Below are 22911 nucleotides of genomic sequence, written 5' to 3' on the forward strand. Positions count from 1 at the left end.
ACAGAACAAAAACACACCATAATACATCATCTGAACTACCAGGCAGCCAAGAACCACAGGGCCCACTGAGTCATGACCTCTGCCATCAAGAATTGGACACTAATAACAATTCTGTAGATGATCCTTTAAACCCCAACATAATCCAGAAGGAAGTGCTTCAGTCTTTCAAGTGAAAACCTTTGGATGATTCCTCACAGAAGAAATGATGATGATGTGATCTATCCAACATATAACACTTTTTAAAAAAAAATGTGTTTCTAAATTACATTTTATCTTCACAGTTACAGAATTATCTTTACCTGAAAATGTTCAGGGGGCATTTTAAGGAATTAGGTAGAAGAAAAGAACTTTCAAGGAATTCGGTAGAAGAAAAGAGAGATCAGCAAAGGCAGATGGAAAAAAATAAGTCTCTCTAAAAAGTTTTCCTAACACCAAGATGCCAAAAATATTTGTGAGAATGCTTCTAGATTTGCCAGCACACCTGCCTGGCTTCCTCTAAGAGATGTGCCCCAGTGATGCATCTTCCTGCTCACAACCTTCACCCTGTATCCTCTGTCTCCCAGGCCACACTGCCCCATGCCTGGATCAGTGGATCACGAACACCTGCAGAGGCTGTGCCTGAAAGGTGACAGAGACTTGCAGGCAATTTCTTGTAGACACAAATAAACGATCATTCACACAGACCAGGCACAACTGTGCAAGGCCTCTTAGGGTATAGGGAGGTAGGAGACATAGAAAAGGAATAAGAAAAAAATGTGCCCTATTCTGTGAAGAACCAAATTTTGAAAGATCTGGTACTTATTTTTAACTTTAAAAACCCTCAGAATACCCTTTAAGTACCTAAATTGTTAAGGAAAATGTGTTTTCTGAACACACCATGTAATTCCACATTTTCATGCCTTGGCTCGCGCTGTTCCCTCTGCCTCAAACTGTTTTCCTTCTCTATCTCCTGTGTCTCTCCAGCTTATTCCTCAAGCTCCAGCACCACTTCCTGTTGCTTTCCATGGTTCCTTAGGGCAAAATTCCTAAATCTCTCACCAGCATTCACAGCACTTATTAAAGTTTCTACCACGATACAGAAACCAGGGTAGGACCATGTCATAGGGGCTGTGGAGGTGGTCAGATGGCAAAGACAGATGTTTTCAATAGTTCTGCACTGATTTTCATGTGGTTCAGATAAAAAATATATTTAGCACACCAAACTCAAGATTCTATGGATATTATTGTTAAATTAAAAATATTAAGAAATAACAGGGGTGCCTGGGTGGCTCAGTTGGTTGAGCATCTGACTCTTGATTTCGGCTCAGGTCCTGATCCCAGGGTCATGGGATGGAGCCCTGTATCTAGCTCCACACTGAGCATGAAGCCTGCTTGGGATTCTCATTGGCTCTCTCTCTCTCTCTCTCTGTCTCTCCCTCTATCTCTCTCCTCCACTCACATGCTTTCTCTAAAAGGAAAAAAAAAGAGGGGGGGCACCTGGGTGGCTCAGTCGGTTGAGCGACCGACTTCAGCTCAGGTCATGATCTCACAGTCCGTGAGTGCGAGCCCCGCGTCGGGCTCCGTGCTGACAGCTCAGAGCCTGGAGCCTGCTTCGGATTCTGTGTCTCCCTCTCTCTCTGCCCCTCCCCCATTCATACTCTGTCTCTCTCTGTCTCAGAAATAAATAAACATTAAAAAAAATTTTTAAGAAAAAAAAAGATATAGCAGTCCAGGTGGTACATAGATGTACAGTGACACGAACAAATATCTGTAAAGTGACATGATGGGATATGAGTTTTTGTGAGTTCCCTGTGGTGTACCAGGGTGTGCACAGGGGCAGACACGTTATGAGACTACACGAGTCACGTGTTGAATTGCCGGAATTAAGGACTCCAGTAAGAGGTGCTGCTTGCTATAAAACCACTAGGTATAAAAGTAGCCCCCTGTTCCCTGTGCATTTGTCACGTAACAGCAGCAGCTCTTGCCTGTCTGCTAACTTCTGTCATACTACACCTTCTTTATTTTCAAGGCAAAACAAAGTACTATTGATATGCGAAGGTTTTCACTTTCTGGTCAATGATTTCATGCACTCATCTCTAACAGGTCAAGTGCTTCCCTTCCCAGGCCCTAAGCCATAACTTTCATAACTCTCCACATGGCCAGAAGAAAGCCTCCAGCCCTGATGAGGCCTGGGCTCCACTGCATCAATAGGAAGCAGTGTGAGCCTCTCCACATAGGCCACTCCCAGACACCAGAAGCATGTCACTGGGCCTATCCATCAAGGGAACTCCGACTTACATTGTATACTCTGCCATCTTCAGGTCTGTAGAACTGTGGAAACAGGCCATCTGCATACCGGGAAGCCACGAGTCTCCCCAGAGAAGACACGTAATCTGTATTTTTATAAAGAAAAGCAGTCAAAATGGTGCATTATCAATGTTTCTTATTTTTATTTCAAAATGGTTTTCTCTGACACCATTCAAATTATATCCCGTGACACCAAAAATCTGTGATGCTTGGTATTCTGTCCTAAATAATGAAGTGTTTCTAGGTGCTATGATATATGTTAACTATTTATGACATGCATAACCCTTTAATGCACAAATAAATGGAGAGGAAAAATAAAGTTTGTTTCTTGGTTTCCAGATTCTTCTGTTCAGAACGACTAAGATAGAGGTCAAAAGGCACAGTCTAAAACACAGCTATAACAAATTAATAATTACATTAACTGTAAATATCCTGAGTACAACAATTAAAAGATAGTGATTAGCTGTCTCTGACTGACTTATTTCACTTAACATTATACTCTCTAGCTCCATCCATGCCTTTGCAAATGGCAAGATTTATTCTTTAGGGCTGAATATACATGATTTCACTCATATGTGTAATTTAAAAAACAACCCAAACGAGCAAAGAAAAACAGAGAGAGAGAGAGAGAGAGAGAGAGAGAGAGAGAGAGAGAAACCAAGAAACAGACTCTTAACTATACTCAACAAACTGGTGATTATCAGAGGGTAGGTGGGTAGGGGGAATGGGTAAAATAGGTGATTGGGATTAAGGGGGCATTGTCATGATGAGCACTGAGTAATGTATGGAATTTTTAAATCACTAGATTGTAGGCCTGAAACTAATATAATACTGTATGTATGCTAACTATATTAGAATTAAAATAAAAACTTAATAAATTTAAAAAGAGAGAGAAAAAAAGATAGGCAAAGAGGATTTAAAAAATGACCCAACAATAAGGTGTCTATAATATAATTATATTATATATAATTTATTATATATATAATATATAATATATATATTATATTATATATTATATATTATATATAATATATATATATTATATATTACATTGCTTCAAATATAATGACATATATAAGCTAGAAGTATAAAAAGGAAAAAAGATGTCATTTAAATATTAATAAAAAGAAAGTAGATTGACTATATTAATATCACAAAAGTAAACTACAGGGCAAAGAATATTATTAGGGATATAGCAGAACATTATATAATTATAAAAGTGTCAACCCACCAGGAAGACAGGAAGACATAGCAATCCTAAATGTGTACTCCCTGAACAACAGACTGCAAATACCTTAAGCAAAAATTGATGGAACTGAAAGGAGAAAGAGACAAATTCACAATTATAATTGGAGATTTCAATACTACTCTCTCAACAACTGATAGAATAACTAGACACAAAATCATCAAGGATACTCAACACCATCAACAAACAAGATCTAATTGACATTTACAGAAAATCTACATAACAAAAGAACACACATTCTTTTTTAAGCACAGAATATATACCAAGACAAAGCATAGCCATGGCTATAAAAAAAAAAAAATCCAAAAAATGTAAAAAAAACTAAAAGCAAATAGAGTATGTTCTCTGTCCACAATTGAAACAAACTAGAAATCAGTAACAAAAAGATAAGAAAATCTCCAAACTCTTGGAAACTAAATAACATGCTTCTAATAAATCTATGAGTCAAAGAAGTACAACAGAAATAAAAAATATTTTAAACTGAATGAAAATACACATATAAAAATGTGAGGAACACAGCTTAAGCACTGTCAAGAGGGAACTTTATAGCATAAAGAGGAGATGAAAAGTCTGAAATCAATAACCTAAGTTCCCATTTGAAGAAACTAAGAAAGAATAGCAAAACAAATCCAAAGCAAGTAGAAGGAAATGCATAATAAAGATGAAAGCAGAAATCAAGAAAATTGAACACAGAAAAACAATAGAGAAAATCAATTAAATAAAAACTTGGTATTTTAATAAGTTTAATAAAATTGACAAAGGTAAAAGGAGAGAAGACATGAATTACTGATATTGGGAGTGAAACAGAGAATATTGCAGAAGACCCTTCAGACATCAAAAGAATAATGGAATACTACCACCAACTCCACACACATATATTAGACAACTTAGATGAAGTGAATTCCACAAGAAGCGCAAACTACCACAACTCTCTTAATCTGAAATAGATCATTTGACTAGCCCTATACCTAAATAAGAAAATGAATTTGTAATCAAAAACTTTTACACCAGAAATCCCCAGGCCTGGATAGGTTCTCTGGAGAACTCTACCAAACACACAAGAAGTAATTAAAATTCTACACAATATTTTCCAGAAAATAGAAGACAAGAGAACATTTTCCAACTCATTCTATTAAGCCCATATTACCCTGATACCAAAAAGAGATAAAGGCAGTTATAAAAAAAGAGATTAACTATAGACCAATATCCTTCATTATTATATATGCAAAAGTGTATTAGCTATATTGGTTCAATATTCAAAAACCAATCAATAGAATCAACCAAATTAACAGGCTAGCGAAGAAAAAAACCCACATGATCCTTTCAATAGACACAGAAAAAGCATCTGACAAAATTCGACATCCATTCATGATAAAAATTCTCAACACATTAGGAATATAACGAACCTTTCTCAACTTGTTTTTTTTTAATTCTACAAAAAACTTACAGCTAACTTTATGCTTAATGGTCAAAGATTGAAAGCTTTCCTTTAAGACCTGATGCTAGGTAAGGATGTCCACTCTCACCACTACTGTTCAACATAGTACTGAAAGTTCTATCCAGCACATGGTAAGACAAGGAAATATAAGGTATATAGATCACAAAGGAAGAATGAAAACTTTCCCTATTTGGAGAGGACATGATGGTCTACCTAGAAATCCCAAGGAATCAAGAGCAACAAAAAAAAATTCTTAGAATTAGTGATTTCAGTAAGGTCACAGGATAGAAAATCAACATTAAAAAATTAGCCATATTTCTTTATACTAGCAATGAACATGTGGAAACCAAAATAAAAAACACAACAGCATTTACAATTGCTTAGAAAAATAAAATACAAAACATGTGCAAGACATATATTGAAAAGTACAACAGCTGATGAAATAAATAAAAGATGTAAATAGACGGAGAGCTATTCCACATTCATGGACTGGAAGACCCACTATAATAAAGATGTCAATTCTACTTAAATTGATATACAGGTCTGGGATGCCTGGGTGGCTCAGTCAGTTGAGAGTCTGACTTCAGGTTAGGTCATGATCTCAAGGTTCGTGAGTTCAACCCCCGCATTGGGCTCTGTGCTAACAACTCAGAGCCTGGAGCCTGCTTCAGATTCTGTGTCTCCCTCTCTCTCTGCCCCTCCCCTGCTCGCACTCTTTGTCTCTGTCTCCCTCTCAAAAACAAAAAAACATTAAAAATTTTTTAAATTGATATACAGGTTTAATGCAATTCCTATCAAAATCCCATCAATATTTAGACATAGACATAGTTATTCTAAAATTTTATGAAAAGGCAAATAAACTAGAGTAGCTAAAACAATTTTGAAAAAGAATAAAGTGGAGGAATCAGTCTGGCCAATTTCAAGACATTACATGGTTACAGTAATCTAGACTGTGTGGTAGTGGTAAAGAGACACATAGACAAATAAAACAAAATAGAGAACCCAGAAATAGCCCCACGCAAGTACAATCACCTAATTTTTAACAAAGATGTGAAAGCAATTCTTAAGATGGACAGTCTTTTATTATTTTATTTTAGTATAGTTGACACACAATGTTACATTGGTTTCAGGTATACAACACAGTAATTCAACCTCTCAATATGCAATATGCTCACTACAGGGGTAGCTAAAATATGTCACTATACAACACTATTACAGTATCATTGACTATAGTCCCTTTGTTGTGTCTTTTATTCCCATGACTTATTCATTCTCTAACTGGTCTCTTGTGTTCCCCACCCCATCCCAACTCTGGCAACCATCAGTTTATTCTCTGCATAGACCTGATTCTGCTTTTTTGTTAATTCATTTGTTTTGCTTCTCAGATTCCACATTAGTGAAATCATATGGTATTTATCTTCCTCAGTGTCATTTATTTTACTTATCACAATACCTCTAGGTCTATGTTGCTACAAATGGTAAGATCTCATCCTTTTTATGGTGGCATAATAGTCCATTGTATACATATACCACATCATCCTTATCCATTTGTCTACTGATCAACACTTAGGTTGCTCCCATATCTTGGCTGTTGTAAATAATGTTCCAATAAACACAGGGGTGCAAATACCTTTTCAAATTGATATTTTCCTTTTCTTTGGGTAAATACACAGTAGTAGAATTACTGGGTCATATAGTATTTCTATTTTTAATTTCTAGAGGAACCTCCACATTGTTTGCCACAGTGGCTGTACCAATTTACATTCCCACCACCAGTGTATGGGGGTTCCCTTTTCTCCACATCCTCACCAACACTTGTTATTTCTTGCATTTTTTTTAGTCATCCAGACAGGTGTGGGGTGATATCTTATTTGGTTTTGACTTGCATTTCCCTGATGATGAGTGATGTTGAGCATGTGTCTGTTGGCCATCTGTATGTCTTCTTTGGAAAAATGTCTATTCAAGTCCTCTGCCCATTTTTAAATCAGGTTGTTTGGGGCATTTTGGGTGTTGAGTTGTATAAGTTCTTTATATATTTTGGATATTAACCCTTTATTGGATATACTATTTGCAAATATCTTCTCTCATTCAGTAGGTTGTCTTTTTACTGAAAACCTTTTTATTGTCCTTCACTGTGCAAAAGCCTTTTATTTAATTTTAAATAAAGTTGCTGGAGTGATTAGATATCCATAGTCCAAAAGTGAAACTTCTACAGAAAGTAACTCAAATTGATCATGGGCTAAATGTAAGATAGAAAACTATTAAACTTTTAGTAAAACAAAAATAGGAGAAAACTTTGAGCATCAGCAAGATTCACACAAGAAAAATATCATCAAATAAAAAAAAATCACCAAAATTAACTTCTTTTCTGAGAAACTCTGTTAAGAGAATGAAAAGATGAGCTATAGATTAGGAAAATATATCTGTAAGCCACATATGTGAAAAAGGACTCACATCTAGAATATATAATGAACTCTCAACACTCAACATTAAAAAAACTTAATTAGAAAATGACCAAAAGACATAAAAAACCATTTTGCCAGAGATGATATACAGCAAATAAGCACATGAAAATGTGTTCAACAAAACTAGACATTAGGCGAATATAGACTAAAACCACAATGAAATATCACTACACAAATATTAGAAAATATTAGAACAGCTAAGACTTTTATTTTTTTAAGTTTTTATTTAAATAACAGTTAACATATAGTGTAATATTAAGTTTCAGGTGTACAATATAGTGACTGAACACTTCCATCCCTGTGCTCATCAGGATAAGTGCACTCCTTAATCGCCATGAACAGCTAAAACTTTTCAATTGTGACAATATCAAATGCTGATGATGACGTGGAGAAACTGTCTCTCTCGTATATTACTGAAGTTAATAGCATAGCCACCCTGTAAAAGTTTGGCAGTTTCTGAACAAAACAAAATAAAACTAAACAAAACAAAAAATTAAACACACACTTAACATACCATGTAGCATTTGCATTCCTGGGCACTTATCCCAGAGAAATGAGAACTTATGGTCACACAAAAACATGTAAACAATTGTTCATAGCAGACTTATTTGTAATAGCCCAAAATTGGAAACTATGCAGATGTCTTTTAATGGTGACTGGCTAAACAAACAGCGGTACATCCATACCCTGGAATACAACTACAATAAAAAGAAACAAACTATTGCTACGTGCAATAACTTGGATGAATCTCAAAGAAATAATACTAAGTGAAAAAATGCCAATTTCAAAAGGTCAAATACTACATGATCCCATTTATATAAACATTCTCTACATGAGAAAATTAGAGATAGAAAACAGATTGGTAGTTGCTAGGAGTTAAGGATGTTGGGGGTTACGGTGTCTGTACCACTATAACAGGGTAGCACAATGGAGATCTTTGTGGTAATAAATAGTTCTGTATCTTGATTGTGGTGATGGTTACACAAATCTACACAAGTGGTAAAATTACATAGAATTATTCACACACAGTGCATCCATGTCAAACTCCTTGATATGATATTATACCCAAATTTTATAAGATGTAACCATTAGGAGAAACTAGGTGGAGGGTTCTTGGGTTCTGTCTATATCATCTTTGCAACCTCCTGTAAAGCTATCATTATTTCAGAATAACAAGTACCAATCAATCAACCAAACAACTAATCATTCAAAAAAAGAGAGAAGGTGAAATAAAAACAGTATCAGATGAACAAAAACTAAGAAAATCTGTCATCAGCAGACCTGCACTACAAGAAATGATTCAAAGAAATTCTTTAGGAACAAATACCAGATGGAACTTCTAGGAAGCAAGAATATTATAAATAGTAAATATGTGGATGTAAAATGCTATTTTCTCCCACTCAGTTTCTTTAAATGACAAATGACTTTTTAAAGCAATAATCATAACACCGGCTTGTGAGGTTTATGATGTATATAAAAATAAAATACATTAAACAATAATACCAAGGACAGGAGTGGGGGGTAAGTGGAGTTATACTGTTGCAAGGTTCTTACACCTTACATGATGTAGTACAAAGCTAACTTTTGACAGACTGTAACAAGTTAAGGATATAATCACTAAAGCAACCACTGAAAACAAAACACAAAAAGGGAATACATAAAAAGCCTATTGAAATGTAAATGGAAAAATTTAGAGACTACAGATAGCCTGAAAGTTAAAGACTGTAAACATATATGCCATGTACAAATGAAGCCTAAGAAAGTGGCAGTGGTTGTATCAATATTAAAGTAAATGTCAAAACCAGGACTATCATCTGGGACAAAGAGGACATTTAAAAATTATTAAGGGAGGAGGGGCCAACATGGCGGAGAAGTAGGGAGATCCGAAGTTCCCTCATCTTTCAAACACAGCAGTGTTGAGGCCAAAGGACTCTGAACTCCAAGAGTCCAGGCTGCAAAGTGATAGAGACGCCTCCAGGGACCCATGGGGACAACATGACAGGCCATACCAGCGTGACTGTGAACTGGGAGAGATAAAACAGGAGGCAGAGGAAAGGAGGGGAGGGATCCCCTTCTGTGGAGAGACAAAGGGAAGAGAAAAAGAGGCTGGGAAAGTGTAATACAGTATCTGGACAAGAGAAAAACCATGGACCAGGATGGAGAAAGATCCAATCTAACTGTGGGGCTTTCTCCAGACTGGGGCCAGCTGCCCTGTTTGAGTACCTGGGGAGGAAGGGAGCCAGCCCCGGTTCAGTAACTAGTTCAGAGGCATAGTGCGCAATGGGAGAAAGCAATCCCCTCCCTGGAGTGCTGTGGGAAGAAGGTATGTACCAATTCAAAGGGCAAAGGTTGCCTGTGCCCACCAGCCAGAGGCCATAAATGGGGCAGTGCAAAGCAGCACTTACCCGAAACCAGGGTGGATGGAGTGGGAACCTTAAAGACATCAGGGTTTAAATCCCAGCCCAATGCCAGGAAGGCACAGGAGTCAGCAGAGTGTGACAAACTGCCTCGTTTGCACCCGCAACACAGTGAGGATGGCTTGAACAGAGTTGTTGGGGACACCCGGTCCATGGAGGAGACACTGGAGGGGTCGCCATTTTTCTCCCCACCACAGGGCTTCAGGGAACCGACAGTGGACAGTGGGCCCACAGTGGAGGTGGGACTCACCTACACCAAACCACGCCCCTCTGGCCTGGTAAGTGCATGTCTACTGGAGCAGGATTGACAGTGACAAACCAGTCAGCCCCTCCTCCAGACCTGTGGGGAATAAACCTAGAAATTCCCTAGGCTTGCACCAATGGGTTAACAAGGCAGAAAGAATTACAAAGTCATAGGATGCTCACATCCAAGCTTGGGTAAACAAGATTAGACCCCCAGGATAGACCAGAGGGGGGCAAAGTCCCCCAGAATAGAGTGGGGGGAGCAAAGACCCCCCAATACAAAGGCATATGAGGTAAACAAGATTAGGTATTCACGGCAAAAGTGTGCCCCAATTTTGTACTATAGCAGAAAGCTGCTTTCACAGGAGGGAAGGACTAAATTAGGTAAATGAGTAAATAGAGCTATAGACTGCTGCACTGCAGGTGAAGCTACCCAGATCAGAGCTGACTAACAAAAGAAAGGTGCCTTGTTAACCCTGAGGTTATATGCTCTATCTGTCTCATCCCCTAGGCTAGCTAAGATAAACAGACACGGTGCCTCCTGTCTGCCTTAACTACCATCTGCCCATCTGCCCAGCACCAGGTTTTATTTCATATTAACCCAAACCCCAAACACCATATATCTTCAAAACCCCCTTTCCCTCATGCCCATGAGTTAATGTTCACAGATTCATTGTCTCTTTGTGCATGCCCATCAGGTTTGTAAGCCTTCTAATCTTAATAAATACAGAGCAAGGACTCTTATTCAGGGCTTTTGTCTTTTCCTGGACATTAGCCATCTTTTGCTTTTAATTCTGCATCCGCTCTCTTGCTGGTCAAGAGAGAACTTTAGATTTAGAGTCTACAACACAGACCAGCGCTCTTGCATTGCCTGATTTAGTTCTCAGACAATTCTTATTATATATGTATATTCTTCCTTCCTGTTCTCTTTCTTAGCTCTTCCCTCCTCTAGTCTGGCCACTCTGGTTTTAGTTTGTTTAATCAGACATATTTTTTAATCTATTCTCTTCATACATGTTAGACACCTCCTTATTTTCCTTTTTCTCTCTCTGGATTAAGCCATGTAGTTTCTCTATCTGGTCAATTTTTCTTCTCTTTTTCCTGGCCCCTGTCATTTCTCTCTTTGTATGGGATAAGGCCTCTTCCATCAGCACGGCTTCCACCCTGTTTTTTACTTATAGCTGGTGTTTCTGGTTTTTTGTTTTTGTGTTTTTTTGTTTGTGTGTCTGTTGTGGTTTTCTGTTTGTTTTCCTTCCCACAGCAACTTCAAGGAACAAATCAAAGCACACCTAGTGGAGGGTCCAAAACATCACTACAGTAGGGAGATAAAGTAGCCAAAGTCACAATAACAGAGAGCATAACACTCTCCAAAAAACACCACCTGAAGGGCCAGGCCCTGGACAGTATATGACCCCTCTTTCACATAGTAGTGCTCACAGGTGCAGAGCACATAACAAGCTTTTAAACACATGAGGGACAGAAAACTAGCCAAAAGGATGAAATAGAAGAATTCTCCTCAAAAGAATTCCAGGAAGAAATGAGAGCTAAAGAATTGATCAAAACAAATATAAACAAAAAACAGATAATTGAACAAGAATTTAGAATAAAAGTCATAAGATTAATCGCTGGGCTTGAAAAAAGCATAGAAGACAGCAGAGAATCTATTGCTGCAGAGACTAAGGACCTAAAAAATAGTCATGATAAATTAAAAATGCTGTAAATGAGGTGCAAAGTAAACTAGAGGCAATGACAGTGAGGATTGAAGAAGCAGAGGGGAGATTAGGTGAAATAGAAGAAAAAATTATGAAAAAAGATGAAGCTGAGAAAAAGAGAGATAAAAACATTCTGGACCATGAGGGGAGAGTCAGAGAACTAAGTGATTCAATGAAACAGAACAAGATCCATATCATATGAGTTCCAGAAGAAAAAGAGAGAGAGAAGGGCCAAAGGTGTACCTGAACAAATTGTAGCTCAGAACTTCCCCAATCCAGGGAAGGAAACAGACATTGAAATCCAGGAGGCACAGAGAACTCCCTTAAGAATCAATCTTCTGCATGATATATTATAATGAAACTGGCAAAATACAAACAGAAAGAGAGAATTCTGAAAGCAGCTAGGGATAAACAGGCCTTAACCTACAAGGGTAGACACATAAGGGTAGTAGCAGAACTACCTACTGAAACTTGGAAGGCCAGAAAGGAGTGGAAGGAAATTTTCAATGTGCTGAATAAGAAAAATATGCAGTTAAGAATCCTTTATCCATCATGGCTGTCATTCAGAATAGAAGGAGAGATAAAGGTTATCCCAGACAAACAAAAACTGAAGGAATTCAATACCACTAAACCAGCCCTACAAGAGTTCCTAAGGGGAACTCTGTGAGTGGAATGTTGCAAAGACTACAAAGGACCAGAGACATCACTACAAGCATGAAACCTACAGATAACACAATGACTCTAAACCCATATTTTCAATAATAACACTGAATGTAAATGGACTAAATGCTCCAATCAAAAGACATAGGGTATGAGAATGGATAAAAAATTAGACCCATCTATATGCTGTCTACAAGAGACTCATTTTAGACCTGAGGACACCTTCAGATTGAAAGCGAGGGGGTGGAGAACCATCTATCATGCTACTGGAAGTCAAAATAAAGCTGGAGTAGCCATATTTATACCAGACAAACTAGATTTTAAACTAAAGGCTATAACAAGAGATGGAGAAGAACATTATATCATAATTATGGGGTCTCTCCATCAAGAAGAGCTAACAATTATAAATGTTTATGCACCAAATTTGAAAGCACCCAAACGTATAAAACAATCACAAACATAAGCAATCTTACTGATAAGAATGTGGTAATTGCAGGGGACTTTAATATTCCACTTACAACAATGGACAGATCATCTAGACAGAAAATCAATAAAGAAACAACGGCCCTGAATGATACACTGGACCAGATGGACTTGACAGATACATTCAGAACTTTTCATCCTAAAGCAGCAGAATACTTTCTTCTCAAGTGCACATGGAACATTCTCCAAGATAAATCACATACTGGGTCACAAAATAGCCCTCAATAAATATAAAAGAATTGAGATCATACCATGCACACTTTCAGATCACAATGCTATGAAACTTGAAATCAACCACAGGAAAAAGTTTGGAAAACCTCCAAAGGCATGGAGGTTAAAGAACATCCTATTAAAGAATGAACAGGTCAACCAGGCAATTAAAGAAGAAATTTAAAAATATATTGAAATAAATGAAAATGAAAAAACAACAATCAAACCCTGTGGGATGTAGCAAAGGCAGTCCTAAGAGGAAAATACATTGCAGTCCAGGCCTATCTCAAGAAACAAGAAAAATCCCAAATACAAAATCTAATAGCACACCTAAAGGAACTAGAAGCAGAAAAACAAAGAAACCCCAAAGCCAGCAGAATAAGAGAAATAATAACAATCAGAGCAGAAATAAACAATATAGAATCCAAAAAAACAGAACAGATAAATGAAACTAAGAGTTGGTTTTTTGAAAAAAATAAACAAAATTGATAAACCCCTAGCCAGACTTCTCAAGAAGAAAAGATAGAGGACCCAAAGAGATAAAATCATGAATAAAAAAAGACAGATCACAAACAATACCACAGAAACACAATTATCAGAGAATACTATGAAAAATTATACGCCAACAAACTGGACAACCTGGAAGAAATGGACAAATTCCTAGACATCCACACACTACCAAAACTCAAACGGGAGGAAATAGAAAATTTTAACAGGCCCCTAACCAGCAAAGAAATTGAATCAGTTATCAAAAATCTCCCAACAAATAAGAATCCTGGGCCAGATGGCTTTCTAGGGGAGTTCTACCAAGCATTTAAAGCAGAGTTAATACCTATCCTTCTCAAGCTATACCAAAAAATAGAAACAGAAGGAAAGCTTCCAGACTCATTCTATGATGCCAGCATTATCTTGATTCCCAAACCAGACAGAGACCCCACAAACAAGGAGAATTACAGGCCAATATCCCTGATGAACATGGATGCAAAAATTCTCAACAAGATACTAGCATATTGAATTCAACAGCATGTAAAAAGAATTATTCATCATGATCAAGTGGGATTCATTCCTGGACTGCAGGGCTGGTTCAATATTTGCAAATCAATCAATGTGATACACCACATTAATAAAAGAAAGGATAAGAACCATATGATCCTATCAAATAGATGCAGAAAAAGCATTTGACAAAATACAGCATGCTTTCTTAATAAAAACCCTCAAGAAAGTCAGGATAGAAGGAACATACTTAAACATCATAAAAGCCATATATGAAAAGCCCACAGCTAATTTCATCCTCAATGGGGAAATACTGAGAGCTTTCCCCCTGAGATTAGGAACATGACAGGGATGTCCACTCTCACCACTGTTGTTTAACATAGTGTTGGAAGTCCTAGTTTCGGCAATCAGAAAACAAAATGAAATGAAAGGCATCCAACTTGGCAAAGAAGTCAAACTTTCACTTTCTGCAGATGACATGACACTCTACATACAAAACCCTAAAGACTCCACCAAAAGACTCCTAGAACTGATACATTAATTCAGCAAAGTCCCAGGGTACAAAATCAATGTACAGAAATCGGTTGCATTTTTACACACCAATAATGAAGCAACAGAAAGAGAAATCAAGAAACTGATCCCACTTACAATTGCACCAAGAACCATAAAATACCTAGGAATAAACTTAACCAAAGATGTAAAAGATCTGTATGCTGAAAACTATAGAAAACTTATGAATGAAATTGAAGAAGACAAAAGAAATGGAAAAACATTTCATGTTCATAGATTAGAAGAACAAATATTGTTAAAATGTTAATACTACCCAAAGCAATCTACACATTCAATGCAATCCCAATCAAAATTGCACTGGCATTCTTCTCAAAGCTAAAACAAACAATCCTAAAATTTGTATGGAACCACAAAAGACCCCAAATAGCCAAAGTAACGTTGAAAAAGAAAACCAAAGCAAGAGGCATCACAATCCCGGATTTCAAGCTATATTACAAACCTGTAATCATCCAGACAGTATGGTATTGTCACAAAAATAGACACATAGACCAATGGAATACAATAGAGAACCCAGAATTGGACCCACAAAGGTATGGCCAACTACTCTGACAAAGCAGTAAAGAGCATCCAATAGAAAAAAGGCAGTCTCTTTAGCAAATGGTGCTGGCAGAACTGGAAAGCAACATGCAGAAGGATGATGCTAGACCACTTTCTTACACCATACACAAAAATAAACTCAAAATGGATGAAAGACCTAAAGGTGAGACAGGAACCATCAAAACACTAGAAGAGAAAACAGGCAACCACCTCTTTGACATCAGCCTCAGCAATTTCTTGCTTGACACATCTCCAAAAGCAAGGGAATTAAAAGCAAAAATGAACTATTGGGACCTCATCAAGATAAAAAGCTTCTGCACTGCAAAGGAAACAATCAACAAAACTAAAAGGCAACCAACGGAATGGGAAAAGATATTTGCAAATGACATATCAGATAAAGGGTTAGTATCCAAAATCTATGAAGAACTTACCAAACTCAACACCCAAAAAACAAATAATCCACTGAAGAAATGGGCAGAGACATGAATAGACACTTTTCCAAAGAAGATATCCAGATGGCCAACAAACACATGAAAAGATGCTCCATGTCACTCACCATCAGAGAACTACAAATTAAAACCACACTGAGATACTATCTCACACCAGTCAGAGTAGCTAAAATTAACAACTCAGGAAACTACAGATGCTGGCAAGGATGTAGAGATATGGGAACCTTCTTGCTTTGTTAGTGGGAATGTAAACTGGTGCAGCCACTCTGGAAAACTGTGGAGGTTCCTCAAAGAATCAAAAATAGAGCTATCCTACGACCCAGCAGTAGCACTATTAAATTTATCCAAGGGATACAGGAATGCTGATTCATAGGGGCACATGTATCCCAATGTTTATACCAGTGCTTTAAACAATAGCCAAATTATGGAAAGAGCCTAAATGTCCATCACCTGAAGAATGGATAAAGAAGGTATGGTTTATATATACAATGGAATACTACCTGGCAATGAGAAAGAATGAAATCATGCCATTTGCAGCAACGTGGATAAAACTGAAAGGTATTATGCTGAGTGAAATGAGTCAGAGAAGGACAGATATCATATGTTTCACTCATATGTGGATCTGAAGAAACTTAACAGAAGACCATAGGGGAAGGGAAGGGGAACAAAATAGTTACAAACAGAGAGGGAAGTAGGCAAACCATAAAAGACTCTTAAATACAAACTGAGGGTGGATGGAGGAGTTGTGGAGAGGGAAAAATGGGTGATGGGCATTAAGGAGGGCACTTGTTGGGATGAGTACTGGGTGTTGTGTGTAAGCAATGAACCACAGGAATCTACCCCGAAAACCAAGAGCACACTTTACACACTGTATGTTAGCCAATTTGAGAATAAATTATATTAAAAATAATAAAATTAAAAATTATTAAAATTTGTAAATTCATCAGAAAGATATGACAATCCTAAATGTGTGTGTGTACTTATTAGAGCTTCAAATTACATGAAAAAAACTTATAGAACTAAGAAAAGGACAAAGCCACTATGCAAAAATATCTCTGAAGACACAGAACATCTCTATGATACAATAAAACCAACTACCCTGAACAAATTAACATTTATAAATATTACCTCACAACTGCAGAATACACATTCTTTTCAGATGTGTTATGAAATGTGCACAATAAAACAAATCTCAGTACATTTTAAAAGACGAAAATCTTACTATGTTTTCTAACATAAACAGAAGTAAATAACAAGACACCTTTAAAAATCCAAAAATATTTGAAAATTAAACATTTCTTTTAAAAATGAATCAAAGAAAAAAGTCACAAGAGAAAAAAATATTCTGAACTCAGTAATGATGAAAATATTACCTATCAAGATTTGGATTCAGCTAAAGCAATCCTTAGAGGAATTTTAAATGACTATGTGAAAGGAGAAGAAAGGCTTAAAATCAATTACCTAAGTTTCCACATTAAGCTGGAAAAAGGAATGCAAATTAAACTCAAAGTAAGTGGATAGAAATAATAAAGATCAAAGCAGATATCAATGAAATAAAAAACAAAGAATAGGGAAAAAGAAACAACAAAACCAAAATTTGGTTCTTTGGAAAGAGTTGTGATATACTGCTAAAAAGACTCATCAAGAAAGAAGTGAGAAAAAACACCAATTATATCTGAAATGAAAGAGGGAACATCACTATAGATTCTGCAGGCATTAAAAAAAGTGTTAAGGGAATATTATGAAACATGTTTTGTCAATATATTGGAAAACACTGATGAAGTAAACAAAGTCCTTGAAAAACAAAACTTTCTAAAATTGGCATGATGAAACAGAAAATCTGAATAGCCCTATGTCTATTACAGAAATGGAATTCTTGTCCAAATTTTCCTATAAACAAAACTTCAGGTTCAGGTAAGTTTCACTGGTGAGTTCCATCAAACATTTACAGAAGAAATTATACCACTCATATAAAAGCACCATCAGAACATACAGGAGGAAGGAATACTTTCAAATCATTTTATAAGGCCAGCATAATCCTGATGCCATAGTCTGACAAGGGCATTAAAAGAAAATCACAGAGCAGTATTTTCCATGACCTTAGATTGAAAAATCCTTGACAAAATATACAGAACTACTATTTTTGCTAATATCAATAACTGAATTATAGTTATTTGAAATACAAGATAAAACTTTCAGTTTGTTTCCTTATGTAGGAATCCTATAGACCCTGACTCTGGCAGCCCCACCCCCAGCCCTCACTGAAAGGTATTTAGAAGGTATAGGGCTGGTTGTACCACCCCTTACAGAAGGATAAATAACGCACAGCCTGAACCCTGAAGAGCAAAGTCCTTGCCATTAGAATGGGCCTCCAGATCAGTCTGTAACAACCACATCCCCTACACCTTCCTTATCACCAGTATAGAACAAAGCTGCCAAGAGAACTGGTGAAAAATCTCAAAACCACAGTATTATTGGCCACTCAATAAATATATGCTTAATTAATTAATTAATTGGCTAATTCAAAATTACTGAGTAAAATCCAAGTAATAGAAATTGCCCTGATTGAAGGAGTGCTCCTCAAATAGGGTGTTACTCATACATTGGACAGGACACTCCTGCTGGGTGGGCTATCTCACACGCTGTAAGACATTCTGTATCCCTGGTCCCCTGGGCCCTATATTTCAGTAGCAACCCAAATCAATATGTCATCAGAAAATAAACAAAAGCAGGGTGCCTGGGTGGCTCCGTTGGTTGAGCGTCTGACTCTTGATTTCAGCTCAGGTCATAATCCCAGGGTCGTGGGATCCAACCCCACATGGGGCTCCAAGCTAAGTGTGGAGCCTCCTTAAGATTGTCACTCTCTCCCTCTGTCCCTCTCACCTGCTCATACTCTCACTCTCTCTAAAATAAAATTAAAAATTAAAAATTAAAAAACAAAAGCAAAACCAAAATACACCCTCACCCATTTCTATACTCCCTGTTGGAAAGCTATACTACTGGGAGTTCAGGACCAAATTTCTAACCAATGTATTTAAAAACACTGGACCATGATATCACATAAAGAGAGGCTATGACAGGAAAACAGTATGTTCTCCCTGAAACCATACACAGCTATTGTCTTAATCAACAGCCTCCTGAAGGGGTCTGCACATCCCAAGGGATGAAGAAGACGTCTGCTGTGGTGTGCACAACTTCTATTTACTTTTATTTCATCTTTAAAAGGGCAAAGAATGAAACGCAGCATTACTAATATTTAATAAGTGGACTGATAATCATACACCTATATAACAAACATATATTGGAGATCCATGCACAAACACTTTTTACCAATAAAGATGCGAGATCAGAACAAGCTCAGAGGCGTGTGGTTTTGAGGGGCCTTCAGAGCTGATGCAGTGTCCCCTCCAAGGCTACGGGATGGGATGCTGGTTGGGTTCTCCAACCGATACTACTTTGTGAGTACTATACCTTCACAATGTGGGAATCCGATCTGTGACAAAATCTGTTTCAAGGTCAATTTTTTGCTCTTAAGCCCATGTAGTTGAAGCCATTCCTCAGATGAGATGAGACTCTGCCCGGCCAAATCTGTTTTGGTATTGCTTAGTCTCTCTTGCCCCTGCAGCTGCTGCTCAGAGACGGTGGAAGATGAATCTGCTAGCTCCATCTCGGAATTAGGATCTAAATCACAGAGACCTCCTATAAGGGCAAGTGTGAAAATCAGACTTTCTGAGGACTTGGAACCAATCTAACATCAACAGGGGATTGGTTTAATATAAATTACAGTGCAACCATTAAGTGTAATTCTATCTACCAGTTAAAAATTTTAATATAGATGTATATTTGCCAACAAAGATGCCCACATATATTGCTAAAATTTATCCATAAAATTCAATCTGCATCCATCCATACTCCTATACACACAGAAGAACACCTAGAAAGGTAAATACCAACAGGTTACAGTAGTTTTATCTGTGTGGTGGGAATATGTGTAGTTTTTGCCTTTTCCATACTGTTTAAATTTTTACATTGAATATTTAAACATTTCTGAAAGAGGATTTACTTTCATAATCAGAAAAAATGCAAAGTTCTTCCATTTTGGAAAATAAACATTCGCTCCCGAACCTTCATTACACAGCAGTATTCCAATTATAATTGCACCTGACCTTTCACTTCCAAAGGATAAAGAGGGTAAAACCCTGAGAGGAACCACACCTGTTCTGTAAGTGGAGTGTCTAATTGGGAGCTAGTGATAGCGTGGGAACTGGATTGCAGCTCAGCCCAGCTAGAATACACAGATTCACTTGCCAAATGTTTTATTTTAAAGTTGGACTTAAACATTCTGAATCATGTAGCCAGCTGTTCTGGGACCAGCTGGACTCAAGGCAATATGCTACATATTAAACTTATCTAGACCCGCCTAAATATAGCTAGTGTACACAAGAGGAAAGGAGTGGCCAGACAGTAATGCAATCTTAACCCACTCATCACAACTTCAAGGCAGGGCCTGATTAACTTGGAGAAAGACAAAGGTCTGCTCTTCTCTGTACCCAGAGTGTGAAACACATATAAATTTGTTCCCTGGACTATAAAACTTCAACAAGAGTAGTTTCCCATTTCTAAAACTCCAAACATATTCCCTGCACGACTCTGTTACAGTATGAACAATCAAATACAGAAATCAGTTGAACAGGGGCGACTGGGTGGCTCAGTCGGTTAAGCATCCTACTTTAACTCAGGTCATGATCTCAAGGTTCGTGAATTCAACCCCCACATCAGGCTGTGCACTGACAGCTCAGAGCCTGGAGCCTGTTTCAGGTTCTGTGTTTCCCTCTCTCTCTCTGCCACTCCCCTGCTTGTGCATTCTCTCTCTCTCTCTCTCTCTCTCTCTCTCTCTCAAAAAAAAAAAATCACCTTTAAAAAACATTTTTTAATAAATAAAAAAAGAAATCAGTTGGACATAGGCTAGGGAGTTTTCATAAAAAGATATTAGAAATATTATTATTAGCAATGAATGAGTTTTTCGTGGGTAAGCACTTGATTGCAAAGAGCTATGTCCAAATAAATTATTTAGAAATCATTATCCTTTAGTAATTGTGCCTTGTTTATATACCCTCTTTTATTCCAAGTACCTTTTACCCTCAAGTTCCCAGTTGTCTGAGCTACTAAGTTTGGGCTTCTCCTCTGACTTTAGACTCACAGAATGTGAAAACAAGAACAGACTTTAACTTTCTTTTTGAGATCTGTCCAACAAAGACTGCCAGCTGAAGAACTTTTAAATTTGGTTAACAGTTCCTATAGAAACAAGAAAAGTAATCTCAGAATAAAGATTTTTTACTATCTCATCATTTCCAGTTAATCTTTCTTTTCCCTGACACACACTCACCCACCTCCTATGTTTTTCTTACTAGAGGGAGCTACATGTCAGAGGTTCAAAAGGGGGCACAGCTATACAAATTGTCTTATAAGGCTCCTAAACTGGATTTTGGACATTTAAAGGTTTCAGAAGAGTCATACGTTTTTTTATATAAGATTTTCTTTTTTTTTTTAATGTTTATTTTTGAGAGAGAGACAGAGCATGCACAGGGGAGGGGCAGAGAGAGAGGGAGACAGACTCTGAAGCAGGCTCCAGGCTCCCAGCTGTCAGCACAGAGCCTGATGTGGGGCTTGAACTCATGAACCACGAGATCATGACCTGAGCAGAAGTCAGATGCTTAACCAACTGAGCCACCCAGGCCCGAACATGTTCTTGATCCCAAACAAAATACAACTGAATCCTCCAGCTAAGGTGCATGCCCCAGTGCCTCCTGCACGCACGTGGCTTAAAAAAATTTCAAATAAATATTTTTAAAAAGGTCTGGTTGGCTCTATTGAATTTGAGAAACTGTATGAGTCATTCTGATTCAGATCTTGACTAAGGATTTTTAAGCCTAAGACTACCCACATTGTCAGAAATGAAAGAACCTGGAAAATGGAAATAATCCGAGAAAACAGGAAGAAAGGGGTGCCTGGGTGGCTCAGGTGATTAAACGTCCAAACAGAAGGGATCATTCTACTCAGGCTGTATAAGAGATACTCTGTCAGGGGGAGTCTGGGTGGCTCAGTTGGTTGAACGTCCAACTTCGGCTCAGGTCATGATCTCACAGTTCATGAGTTCAAGCCCCACATTGGGCTCTGCACTAACAGCTAGGAACCTGGAGCCTGCTTCAGATTCTGTGTGTCCCTCTCTCTCTCTGGGAAAAATAAATAAACATTTAAAAAAATTTTTTTAATTAAAAAAAAGAAAAGATACTCTGTCAGAGCAAGGGAGCCTGCCAGAGCAATGATGCCAAATGACCCAACAAAGCAACCCCTCCACACACTGACCACCTGCTTTCCCATATCTAAGCTGGTCTCAGGCAGTTCTCCTATGTGAAATCTTAGAGTTCAGGGCCCATTTCAACCTTTATTCCCTCTATTAAGCCTCTCCAGACCCCCTCCCCAACCTTCCGCAGCATGTTTCCAGCAAAGTTCCAACTGTCACTTTGACACTTCACCAATATGACCTTGGGCACTTCAGGTTTGCCTTGTCTAAACTAAAAGGTTCAATGATTGCAGGGACAAACTATATGAATGTCCTCAGTACAGTGCCTTAAATACAGCAGGCACTTTGTAAGGGTGTTGAATTAAATTGATCACTCAGAATTACTAAGAATCCTGATTTTTAAAAAAAATTTTTAACGTTTATTTGTTTTTGGGGGGGGGAGGGGCAGAAAGAGGGGGACAGAGGATCCGAAGCAGGCTCTGTGCTGACAGCAGAGAGCCCAATGCGGGGCTCAAACTCAGGAACCATGAGATCATGACCTGAGCTAAAGTCGGACGTTTAATCAACTGAGCCACCCAGGCACCCTGAGAATCCTAATCTTTCAATAAGGCAGCAATTTTTTTAGGTCAAACAAGGCTAAAATCGGGAAATAGCGTCTCTTTAACAGAGACATTTTATCTTCCAGATATTACTATGTTGTTATTATTATTACTATGACTTTTCAGAATCTCTTCATCTGAGGTTATTACAAATTGGGGAACAGAGGAATCCAGAAGTAAGAAACAAGTCCAGTTGAACACTGTCCTAAGTTTCAAAAGCTATCTCAAGAGCTAAAGTTTGGGGAAATAGGAAGGGATTTCCAAAAAAGAATGTGGAAATATAAACAAACAAACAAAAA

At 37.6% G+C, this 22911-nt stretch overlaps 1 protein-coding gene across 3 annotated transcripts in view; it reads right to left on the reverse strand.

The window, feature by feature from the left end:
• VWA3B (von Willebrand factor A domain containing 3B) overlaps positions 1-22911 on the reverse strand; it is a 204806-nt gene that overhangs the window by 179997 nt on the left and 1898 nt on the right. For all 3 annotated transcript variants that reach the window (XM_042981227.1, XM_042981228.1, XM_042981229.1), the window contains exons 2-3: positions 19181-19408; positions 2278-2372 (exon numbers count right to left, since the gene is read on the reverse strand). In XM_042981227.1, coding sequence (XP_042837161.1) covers positions 2278-2372; positions 19181-19376 — 291 coding nt within the window. In that variant the 5' untranslated portion in view covers positions 19377-19408. The remainder of the gene's footprint in view (positions 1-2277; positions 2373-19180; positions 19409-22911) is intronic.

This window comes from Panthera tigris, chromosome A3 (assembly GCF_018350195.1).
Source record: "Panthera tigris isolate Pti1 chromosome A3, P.tigris_Pti1_mat1.1, whole genome shotgun sequence".
Lineage (NCBI taxonomy): Eukaryota > Metazoa > Chordata > Mammalia > Carnivora > Felidae > Panthera > Panthera tigris.